General features: G+C 37.4%; 1 protein-coding gene across 4 annotated transcripts; it reads right to left on the bottom strand.

Annotated features, from left to right (window-relative positions):
- Nucleotides 1-205: 205 nt before the first annotated feature.
- Nucleotides 206-10,313, bottom strand: LOC149225640 (protein argonaute 10-like). 4 transcript variants are annotated; one of them, XM_089377218.1, is made up of 24 exons: nucleotides 9,998-10,313; nucleotides 9,432-9,905; nucleotides 8,076-9,069; nucleotides 7,636-7,844; nucleotides 7,314-7,463; nucleotides 7,094-7,227; nucleotides 6,870-6,979; nucleotides 6,598-6,704; nucleotides 6,291-6,429; nucleotides 6,059-6,175; nucleotides 5,527-5,634; nucleotides 5,314-5,385; nucleotides 3,921-4,043; nucleotides 3,647-3,806; nucleotides 3,357-3,478; nucleotides 3,141-3,278; nucleotides 2,896-3,038; nucleotides 2,607-2,669; nucleotides 2,251-2,314; nucleotides 1,748-1,883; nucleotides 1,528-1,601; nucleotides 1,305-1,399; nucleotides 831-862; nucleotides 206-740 (listed from the first exon to the last, which is right to left on the bottom strand). In XM_089377218.1, the coding sequence occupies exons 3-24, from the start codon at nucleotides 8,997-8,999 to the stop codon at nucleotides 523-525; spliced, it is 3,438 nt and encodes a 1,145-aa protein (XP_089233344.1). In that variant the 5' UTR covers nucleotides 9,000-9,069; nucleotides 9,432-9,905; nucleotides 9,998-10,313; the 3' UTR covers nucleotides 206-522. The 4 variants fall into 4 exon arrangements, with proteins under 4 accessions (XP_089233344.1, XP_089233346.1, XP_089233345.1 ...); XM_089377220.1 differs by having other exon boundaries at nucleotides 7,314-7,460; XM_089377219.1 differs by lacking the exon at nucleotides 9,432-9,905 and having other exon boundaries at nucleotides 7,314-7,460.
- Between the last annotated feature and the right edge of the window lie 1,442 nt (nucleotides 10,314-11,755).

Genomic DNA, 11,755 nt, shown 5'->3' with positions numbered 1-11,755 from the left:
CAGGAAACTTTCTGGTCCTCGTGAATCTTCAAATCCTTACCTTTATTATTTGGACAGACATCCTAACATTCCAGCATAAACGAATTTTAACTTGTTTCATATAATAATTCCATTAATTCACGCCATGATGAAAGGTTACACCTACTGGAACAAAAACTGATTGCCCAGTTGTAATTCAAGAAAACCTGACACTTGACAACACAAATGTTCACACTAAAATTTAATTGTCTCTTCAATCTAAATGGCCGCAGCCAATTAAAAAATGTCAAACAGTACAAGAGGTGAAAAGGAAGTGATTGAGTGTGATCTTAAGTTTTGGAAATCTAGAACTTTGCAATTTGAAAGCATCGTAGTGATCTTAAGTTTCGGAAATCTAGAACTTTGCAATTTGAAAGCATCGTAGTGATCTTAAGTTTTGGAAATCTAGAACTTTGCAATTTGAAAGCATCGTAGTGATGCACCTGGCCTGTCACTCAATGCCTACTTAACCCAACAAAGGGATGGGTTAAGTATGTATCAAATCTAACAGTAAAACATAACTCTCTTGACATTTTCTTTCAGAGCTGGCAAGGGCCGAACACTAGTTCCTGCAGGTACACGAGTGCTCCGAGAACCTGAACTAGCTGCAGTCATGCGACTACCAGGAACACCACTAGATAAGGAACCACTATCTGATGTTTCTGGCTCCATATAAAACCGAGCCCGAAATGCAGCCAGATGGGCATAATACGCTGGGGGAACTGTACATATAACAAATAAAACATATGTCAAGGACAGTCTCCAAATATATGAACCAAGGAGATATTCATGATTTAGCATTGGAGACATACCTATAGAAACTGACCGTGTGCACCTCGCATATCTGCGACAGACAAACCAACCGATACATGTCAACAGGAACCCAATAAAATATACAGGCCATTAAATTTTTTCTAAATCTGTTTGAATTTAAGGATAAAAACCAGCTCCCAGTTTTCAAGTAGATAGTGCAAACATCATTTTTTCGAAACTGAAAAGCAATCATTGCTCAGTAACCAACATAATTCAAAATATTAATTGATGTTTACTATAAAACCAACTACCACTACATAGCTAATTATATTTTCCATCTAGAACTTCCAACTCGGATACCAGTGCTTAAAGATGAATTTTGCAACCTGAAACTATAAAATTTTCCATATACAACAAGCAGAGTAAAGGTCCAAACTGATAAGAGATACACTAAAAACGAATTAAGATTTTGAAAACAGGTTATCTTATCTACACAATACATTAGGGGTAACGAGGATGAGGTAGAGATCTACGTGTAACAGAGATTGTTGGTTAAGGACTGCAATCCATCAGCTGTGAATTTGTTTTCATCCCAAAGAACATGATAATGGGCAGGCCTACTAGTTCCCTGTAAACATCATAAACAGGGATCGGTTAATCTCCGAGTCAACATGTTCATTTCTGCTAAGTCAAGACAACATTTTAACATAATCTCAAAAGATATGAACCAAATGCCAAACATAATATCAACGGTACCTGAATACCAGCATGGCTGCAGAGGTAGAAGTCAAATTCTGTTGGATGGCAAATTTTGGAATCCACTACAGTGCCTGGCAGATCATCAAAAAGAACCATAAGCACTAACTCTTCTGTAAAATAAAAGGAAGCTTACAATAGAATTATGATCAATAAAGGACTATCATACACAGTATGTGACAACTGATAGTTGCGTATTGCATAACAATTATCTTCTTACCTGGCAATATGTTTCCACTCCTGTCTGTCGCATTTCGATCTTGATGGTTGTTTGCAAAGAGTCTGGTATGGTGACGTTTTTGAACCACCACAAAAGTAACTGGAGGTTGATAATTTGGTTCAAGAGATGCACAGGCCTGAAATTACCACCACAGAAATTCAACTCACTGCATGGAGATAGCTGTTTCAAGATGGATGATATGATAAGATAATTTTTTTAATGTGCAACACATAACCACAAAAGTAGGTCAATGGGATTAAATAAGTAGATCCCAATGTAGTTGCAAAATGGTAGTGAGTCTAGTGACAACTCTTATATCAACCCTTAATTATAAGAAGATAGAGAACCAAGTGCCTTGTTGAAACCCAAAGCAAGATTCTTAAAACTGGCTTGGCACCAAGTTCCAACCAAATTTGAAACATGTTGCATTCAAAGTAACATCAGCATCTAAATAATTGAGAGCTATCTAAACAAGAGTGACTTGTACACCAGAAAATATTCACCTTTCGAATAGCATCTAACTCATACAATAGAACTTGATAAAACTGACCCTCGCTTACTCCATCTCTGAAAAATACCAAGTTGTTAATTGAAAAATCACAAAACTGAAATAGCAGTTACCAAACCACCCTGCGACATTTGTTTTCAAATTAAAAATGTTGCAAGGAACCCAAAGGATGCTTCCCCACACATTCGTGGATGGCATCCCTAAGTAAACCCGTTAGCATAGACTAATGTGCTTAAAACAGGAGGGATTCAAACCAGGCACATACATACTGGCATGAAACTAACCAAATGCCCAGCAACATTGGTGACAACTGATAACCATTGAGATCCCACACTAAACTAATATTATTACCTGTAAAATATTATACGCTCCGGCTTGTGTCCTGTATTCCTTCTGAATGAAATCAACAATTCCCTGAGAGAATTGATATGCTTTCATATTTCAGTTTCAAAAGCCAAACCAAATAGGAACAGAATGAAAAATATTATAAGCAGAGATGCAAAAGAAGAATTTAGAATGACCCCTCTTTCATGCTTGCACAAACATTGCTTCAAAAAAGCTTAATTCAATCAAGCATGTCAAACACTCGGCCACATTTGCACATATTTTCTGTTTTTAGGGATAGACAAGAAATGTATACTTTATCATGCCTCCAGTTGCAGACCCTCGCACAGGATCCTGCCAGACTTTGTAAAGATCCTGAATGAGTTCCTGACGATGTGCCTGAGCACAAACTAAGCCTGCATATTTAGTGACTTCAGGCCAATCTTGAGACGCTACAACCTGAAGAAACGCATCAAACAAAGAGCCATTATTATTAAATCTGTCATATGCACAAAAAAGAACAAACTCCAAAGATTCAAGCAAATCTGGGTCAAAACTTACAGCAGCGATTGATGGGCTGGAATCTTCTCCAGGGTGTGGATGGGTAACATCTGCTCCAAAGATTATTGTAGGTTTGTCACTGACCAGAGGTATCCTCCTTGACAGTGCGTCAACTAAGACAGTGTTTCTTCCACCAACCTAATATACACAGGAACAAATTATTCAAGGGTACCAACACATATAGGAATGTAAAAGAAGATTATCAACAGCACATACCTTTACATTAATTTTCAGAGCAACATTTGCAAGATATTGTTTGCTCATTTTAAAGACATGTTTCGTCAGACAGCACTGGGAAACCAAACCAAGGTCAGTCTCACATATACGCTTCAAGTCGCCTGCATGAACAGAAGCCAGCAATGAGCAATAATGAAGAAATATGTACCTGCACAAAGATTTATCTACTAAAACTCTGGAGATTAACATCTTAACTCTAAATATCATTGGCAGGACCAATTCTAATCATCTTAATCATCTGTGCTTTGCTAATGAGAAACTATACATACCATACAAAGAACCATTGTTATCAGGCAAAATAACAACAAGAAGTTCCAGTTCCTTTCCCTTGAGTTTGTTAGTAACATCTTTATACACGGTCTTCAGTGCTCTCTCAACTTGATCAGGTCGTGCCCCATGGATAGGAATTATAGGTTCTGGATTAAATATCTATAGGCAACCAGATACAATGTGTCTTAATCAACATCTATATTACCTATTTTTTTATCAATAAAAGATATGCCTTTGTTACAATCAAGTGGCAGGGAAACTCTTAGCTGATACCATGCCAGATATCTGACACATCTGTGCCAATTCATGACAAAAACCACGAGCAACACTGTCCTGGACACTTCGAGAAAAGTTGACACAGGCCCAGGAGTTTACAGTTCCTCCGTTCACCATTTTCTGTTTTATGAAAGACAATACCAAAAGTAAGTATGTAACAGAAAATAGAAACAGAAAATGACAAAAAACAATCATTTAAAAATTCTATCATTCATTCTGTACACAGCTTCAGTGATGCTCAGTGCATCCATGGTGGAAAAAACTCATGCATTTACTTAGGTCACCTTCGAATTTTGGAACCACCACATTCGTGACTTCTTACAGGTTTTGTTTGAGTTGCTATTACTTTGAAATCACTATAATTTTGGGGTTATTTGAAATTGTCTTACAGAAGACAATGCATGGCAAGCTTGGTCAACAAACTAACGATCTCAACATAACAGACCATGAAATGAGGCAACATTTCAGATGCTACTTAAAATTTTTGGGTACATGGGAAATGACACATAGCCAAACAGTAAGTTATTCAAGTTACCATCGGCAACATTTGGTATCTATTTTCATTTGGGCAAATAGCCAAAGCCAGATATGCTACCCTTGGAATCCAGTATCCTGGCATAGTCACTTACCTTTCAGAAAGATTAAATTATCCGAAGTTTACAATGAACTAAACAACTGGCCTGAGAGTTGAGCAATTCAAGGCATTTTTGTTCCTTTTAATTAGAAAATGGTTGATCATGGTAATAGCAAACAGCCATTCAGAATCCGACCCTGGGTACCTATATGATATACTTCCTAATACAGAATTTGTCCCTAGTGATTTTGCTTTCAAAAACAACCAAAAAATATCATTAAAACAGTAAAGAAAAAAATAAAGAAAAAAACATCTTAATTATATCTTGAAGAACATATATATCCTTGGTAGCAACCAGAAAAAACCAATACCCTTTAGCAATTATGCTACACAAAAGACATTTTTCGTGACTCCATTTTGAACAAAACACAACTTCATGCACACATCCTAGTGCCACAGTTCTACAAGGTTTTCTGGAGTTAGTGCAAGAACAAAAATAAAGTTTAAACAGATGAATTTCATAGAACACAACACCAATCAAAAAAAAGTTTAAATTTTAGAGAAAAAAGTTACACAAATGTATTCAACATTAAGAAAGAAAGAAAAAAAGCACGTTCTTTCATAAAAACTTTAAAACGAGAGAGTTCACAATTATCAAATTTGCAATAAACATGGTTGCATAGTTGCACTCCAACCATTAATAATCCAGCAAACAAATGTTACAACCACTGCTTTGACCATGTGCTACGTATTGACATGCACGTCATAAACATTGATGCAAATCAAAGCAATCATTAACATGTTCATAGTTAATACCTTATTCATCATATTCCATTGGCCAACCTGCGGCAAACAATCTTTCTCCCTACCAGTATCATGATACTTCAGCTGCAAGTGTAATGGTATGACGAGTCACATAAAAATAACAGCTTAAAAAATGACATTAATTTTGTAACATAAAACAAGATTAGCAGGTAGCAAGGAAACAAAAGAATAGAGCTTAGTGTAAATTGAACAGCTCGAGATTACCCAAGGTGGAGGCAAAATCCGAGCTTCAACAGAGGCTAGTCTGTCACTAATTTTGATACCAAATTCCTTTGCATAAGGATCCTCATGATATGCATTGTGATAAACAGTCTGCAAATAAGCATTCTAATCTTAGCAACCATCTCAATCATTCTCTGATTGCATACATAATGAAGATTTCAGATATTAAGGCTACGACCTTACAAACAAGCTAATTCACATATTATGCAATTATTTTGAAGTAACAAAAATGCCATTCTATTTCTAAACTTTATAATAACAAACAAATTACAAAAAAACAACATACACAGTATTAAATGCCTGAGAACAGTCATACTACAGCATGACTAAATCAAAATAAATTCCATCTCTTCATTTTTCTTGATGCATAATGAAGGCCTAACACAGTGTGGTTAAAATATTATGGGTGATAAACTACAAAGATCTCTTGATGTCAAAGTAGATTAACCAAAGGAACCCTTTCGTAGAAACAAACTAATGCCTGCATTGTTGGAGTACAGTAAAGATAAAAAACCTGTAAGATATCCATCTCTCGGTCTTTAGGACGCTGGCATGTGACTTTCAACAGGGCAGTGATTTGTCGTTCATTCAATCGTTTGGAGTAGCGTTGGCCCTCGACTATTTTGCAAACCTGCCAGAATATATGAATTCAGAAAATCCATCAAATTGCAACAAACTGCTTGAAAGAAAAATTCATGCATGGTGGTTTATACACGGGTGTGGAAACTGATTAGAAATCTGCCTACCTCCATGGGCAAATAGTTTGGCCTTTGCTGGTTTCCAACTTGAAGACAAGGCAAGCTAGTATGCTGTATCGTAAACCCATAGGTCTCTTGGAAATATTCTACTACTGATTTCATTGTTCCTCTCTCATCAACTGGAAACCTACAAAAATTTTATAATTGAGGAAAGGCAAATAGTTCAGAACAAATAAAAACAAAATTAGCAGGCTGTCATAACACGGAAAACAAGTTCACTTGCATAAACAATTCATAACAACTTCAAACCAAAACACTAGATATCAGACATCCAAAAGCATAATCCCCATCTTACGTAAGCTCCCTCGTTGGTTGTGACGTTAATCCAGAAATGCGGTATTTCCTACGCATGTTCGCCCTGTGTGTCACCTCAACTTTAACACCCCTCAGTGCCTTTTTAATCTGGTTTTCATCAAGCCCCACAATATTGGATTAGTTAGGAGCACATTCACCACATTTTCTAAAACCATTTTAGTAAGAACTAAATCTTCGAATACTTTCAATTGCACGTTGCCAGTCCAAATTCTAGCACAAGGCTAAGTGAAGCCCTTTGTGTAAATAAGATACCTTTATACGATCAGCATCAGACAATGGCCTTGATACCATATCCCTATTCAAAAGTTGTGCCACAAAATCAATTACGGGCAACGGTTCAATGAAAGCGGTTGAGGACATATCTGGAGCATAAATTAGCAGGGGCACACTGTCAATAGGTCTTACAAGCAGGTAACTAATTAAAGTGTCAGAAGAGAGAAAAGGTACACTAATATCCAAATAAAAAATATACATACCAATGTTGAGCGACAAACCCATTTGAGTGGGTCTGATACTCTGGTAAAATCCACGCCAGCTCTCTAAGCCCTCCCCAAGTTGTTTCCTCGTTCCTAAATCAGGGGAATAGAAGGATCTCCCAACCGGCGAATACCTGAAATACAAAATTAGATCAAAACTATTACTTGCGCTGATTCTCCTTTTTTCCATAAAAAACAACGCTATTTCATCTCAACATACCTATGTGTCGGCAATTCGCGCAGAACAATATCGAGAACCTGTAGAGCTTCCTGGGGTGCATCCGCCTGCCTCCCTGATAAAAATTGACCTAAATGGTGTAGATCAGCCCGAGCTGCAAACTTGATAACAACCTTGAAGTTCCGTTCTCTTCTGTGAAAAATTTCAATTAAAAATGCTTAGTTACTGCGCTATGTGAATATGGACATTACTAATGTTGAATAATCTTAAAGCAACCATGATCTTCTACCGTTAGCGAGCATGATAATTCATCATATATTTTGACAGTATAAGCTGTCTACGACAATATCAGTTTTGACAATACCTTTGGCCACCCATACCATCATCCTCATCAACAAGATTGATGTTAAATTCTTTGGAGGTAAAGGGCAGTGCCCCGGCAGTGTACAGGCTCTTGCGACCATCATATGCAGGTAGCCTCCTGCCCAAATGAGACTCTCGATATAATTTGACCAGCTGCTCCATTACCGCCCTATTGACACCACGAGAAGTGACCTCGGGTGTGATGGAAACCTATATACAACAAAAAGAAGTAATCAGTATAAACTAGTAATTTATCAATATCATGGCTCTAGTTCTCCTTATTAAGTAAATTATTAGTCCCAAATTTACTGCAGAGACCAGAGAAAATTAAATGTTATGCACTCCCCCCAACAAGCAGGGAATGCTTCTTGTGATCTGACATACACACAGCCTAGGCTTAGCATTTCACATCAAGGGCTTAAGAAGTGTTTGGAAGCTTACATCATACTGATGGAGATCTTTATCTGGAAGCTGGGCAAAGAAATGGTTTGCCTTAACAATGCACTTATTGCCAAATTTCCCCATGCCTGGACGCATTGGAAACCGCACCCCTTTACTAGACATTGGAGGTGCAGCAACAACTTGAGAAGTGCCAGCCACGTCAGCTGCAGCGGCTTGCAACGTAACCCTTTGAAATTGCTCCTCCACGGGAACTGGTGCTTCCGCGGCAGAAAGAGCACTAGATTCAGCAGGAGGACCGCTAGATTCGGCAGGCATCAGGAATTCTGGAACGAATGCTCGGACTTGCATGCCGGTTCCAGCCTGCTCTCCTGCTACGACCTGCTGCTGTTGGTAAGGAGCAGCGGTAGCAGAAAGGGGCTGAAAAGCTTGGGGCAGATCGGGAAATGAAGGCCTGACTGGCCCTGCAGGAGGTGAATAGGGACTAGGTCCTCCCCCACCTCCACCTCCTCTTCCTCGCCGTCCTCTTCCTCTCCCACCACCTGACTCTCCTCTCCCACCACCAAGTTCCCCGCCTCCTCTACCCCCCGCCTGTGGTTGTCTCTGTGGTCCTCCTTGCGGAAACTGTTGTTGGGCAAACCCTGGACCCTGACCCTGGAAAGGCGGCTGCCCACCCCAGGCTTGCTGTTGTCCCGGTCCACCACCGCGGCCCTGCTGCATGTAACCTCCACCCCTGCCCTGCTGCTGGGGAAAGCCACCTCTCCCAGGTTGCACGAATCCTCCACGTCCCTGTTGTGGTGGATAATGTCTTTCGTGTTGGGGGGCCGTCTGTTGCTGAACCCGTACATCTTGGGACGAACCTTGCAAACGGACATCCTGAGACGCTGCCTGCTGTCGTCCCTGTTCAGAACTCTCCCCGGGCTGAAACCCCTCCCCTTCCTTCGGGGTCTTCTTTCTTCTCGGCATGACTACTCAAGCGTGAAAGCAAAAATTCTAAACCACGACGAACTATTCGAAAGACTGTAGCTGCGACACCCTGATAACAATTTCCAGATTCAGCTTATATTAGTCTGCAGTATAGAAAATTTGCGAAAGTACCACAGTACCTATTACTTAACCTAATAAATATATTATATAAAGATAACATGCTACCGCTTACAAGATCTTGAATATCATATGTTTACAACACATTCATACCAAAGAAAAGTTTGACATTTAATCTTATCCCCAACCCCAGCTGGCGTAATACTCACAAAAATCAAATCATACAAGAAGGAAAAAAAAAAACACTAATCATTTTCGATCTCGGGTTACAGACCCAAAGCCGCTCTTAAGCAGGTTCTTCTAGGAAGGGACTCGAACACAGGGCTACTCATTTAAAGCAACAACATACGTTACCTTGAAGATGAGAGGCCAGATCCGCAGTTTCCAGAGAAAGTCAGACCCGTTCCAGGTTCTCTTGTATTCTCAATAACACCCAAAGAAAGTCTTCTTGGAAAATCTAATCACCAAACCCTAAAGAGCCTGGAAGAGGAGAAAACTAAAAATGAAAAATACACTGCGCCCCATTCCGCCTTCAAACGGCCAAAGACAGCCTGAATCTCCGGCACTTATAACGCCTCAACGGCAGCGAGTTTACTTCGCGGAAAACGAGACACGAAGCACCAAGAACCACTAAAATATAAAAGCTGACCAGCAAGAACTATAGCAAATGCAAACCTAAAAAATATACCGCATATATTTCACCTGTTTATACTTATTAACTATTATCGACCGTGCAGCTTGATGGAAAAGCATTATCTATTCCTATTTTCCTTACAGCGCTTTCGGCGGGGCGAGGTCCGAAAGCCCTCGGGAATCGTGTCCACATACCTAATATGAGTAGAAATCGAACCTTCTTTTAATTACATTTCTTAAAGCAGAAGACAGGGATTGAGATTTTTGAGATTCTGAGACTTATTTACCTTTAGATTTTACGGGAGGCCTGAAAGAGACTGGAACTTGCGACCTGCAGATGCTGTGAAATTTTGAGAGGACGAATGCAAATGCAAGCATTTGCTGGGTTCTCTCACTAAAGGAGGAGGTACAGAGCTCGAATCCCAGCAACTCTCATCGTCGCTGTTACAGAAGCGTGAAGACAATGAGAAAACTTCATCGAAGCATATAAACACCTTCCATCATAAAAAGAATGCAAGAGCCAACCAACTGCTCGGCTTTCTCTCGTTCCAAACGCTTTCCTTTTTTATTTTATTTTCTTTTTACCTTTTTTAAGTATTTTCTCTCTCCACTCACGAAAAATATGGAATATGAGGGGAAAACCAGGGACCTTCTAACATGTATATTGTAATGGGATAGTCACATGGAGTTTTACATTAATTATGAGAACCCTAATATTTAGCTAATTAAATTGAGTTAAAATTGGAATTTTAAATTTAATTTAGAATTCTTTTGTATTTTTTATATGTGGTTTTATTTCATATTTGGTTAACTAATTTAAACTTATTTTTTATTTATTAAGTATCGGGAGATTAAATTTCATCTTTTATCAAGTACCGAGAGATTAAATTTTTAAGCATTTCATCTTTTATCAAGAGAGAGATTAAATCTTTTAAGCCGCAAATTTCATCTTTTATCAAGTACCGAGAGATTAAATCTTTTAAGCCGCAAATTTCATCTTTTATCAAGTACCGAGAGATTAAATCTTTTAAGCCGCAAATTTCATCTTTTATCAAGTACCGAGAGATTAAATCAAAAATTTCATCTTTTATCAAGTATCGAGAGATTAAGTCTTTTAAGCCGCACAAAGTACCGAGAGATTAAATCTTTTAAGCCGCAAATTTCATCTTTTATCAAGTACCGAGAGATTAAATCTTTTAAGCCGCAAATTTCATCTTTTATCAAGTATCGAGAGATTAAATCTTTTAAACCGCACATTTTTGTTTTGAGTATAAAATTTGAAAAAAAAAAATTGTATTTCGAAAAATTTGATCCCATAAATCTATCATGATTTAATTATTATTAAATTTATCTTTTATTTTATTTTCATGTAATTTGATCGAGTCAAAATGTTAAATTATTATTAATTTTATTTTTTATTTTATTTTCATGTAATTTCATCAAGTCAAAATGTTATGGAGCACCACTAAACTCAATTAAATTTATTTTATATATGTTATTATCTAAATATATTTAGTCAAGATTGAGATTTTAAGTTCGTAATTTAAGAATGTAATAGCAACCCACTGCACCAAACACTTTGGTTCTAAATGCTTTCCTTTTTACTATTTTTTCATATATTTTTTCCACTTAAAATGTGAAATAGGAGAATAAGATACATTGGATATTTTTAAATCTTTTAAGCCGCACATTTTTGTTTTGAGTATAAAATTTGAAAAAAAAAATTGTATTTTGGAAAATTTCATCCCATAAATCTATCATGATTTAGTTATTATTAAATTTATCTTTTATTTTATTTTCATGTAATTTGATCGAGTCAAAATGTTAAATTATTATTAATTTTATTTTTTATTTTATTCTCATGTAATTTCATCAAGTCAAAATGTTAGGGAGCACCACTAAACTCAATTAAATTTATTTTATATATGTTATTATCTAAATATATTTAGTCAAGATTGAAATTTTAAGTTCGTAATTTAAGAATGTAATAGCAACCCACTGCACCAAACACTTTGGTTCTAAACGCTTTCCTTTTTACTATTTTT

The sequence above is a fragment of the Pinus tabuliformis genome, chromosome J, assembly GCF_031772625.1.
Source record: "Pinus tabuliformis cultivar Carrire ecotype Pingquan chromosome J, CPIR1, whole genome shotgun sequence".
Taxonomy (NCBI): Eukaryota; Viridiplantae; Streptophyta; class Pinopsida; order Pinales; family Pinaceae; genus Pinus; species Pinus tabuliformis.
The sequence above is the reverse complement of the archived record's forward strand: the minus strand, read 5'-3'. Positions and strand labels throughout refer to the sequence as shown.

What these genes read in the sequence shown, in the direction of transcription:
- LOC149225640 (XM_089377218.1), bottom strand. Translation starts at nt 8,999, where the DNA reads ATGCCGAGAAGAAAGAAGACCCCGAAGGAAGGGGAGGGGTTTCAGCCC. An exon ending in CTGATGCTGATCGTATAAAG is followed by an intron (nt 6,705 to 6,869) that starts GTATCTTATTTA and finishes GATGAAAACCAG; the next exon opens with ATTAAAAAGGCACTGAGGGG. An exon ending in CACACGGTCAGTTTCTATAG is followed by an intron (nt 741 to 830) that starts GTATGTCTCCAA and finishes TTATATGTACAG; the next exon opens with TTCCCCCAGCGTATTATGCC.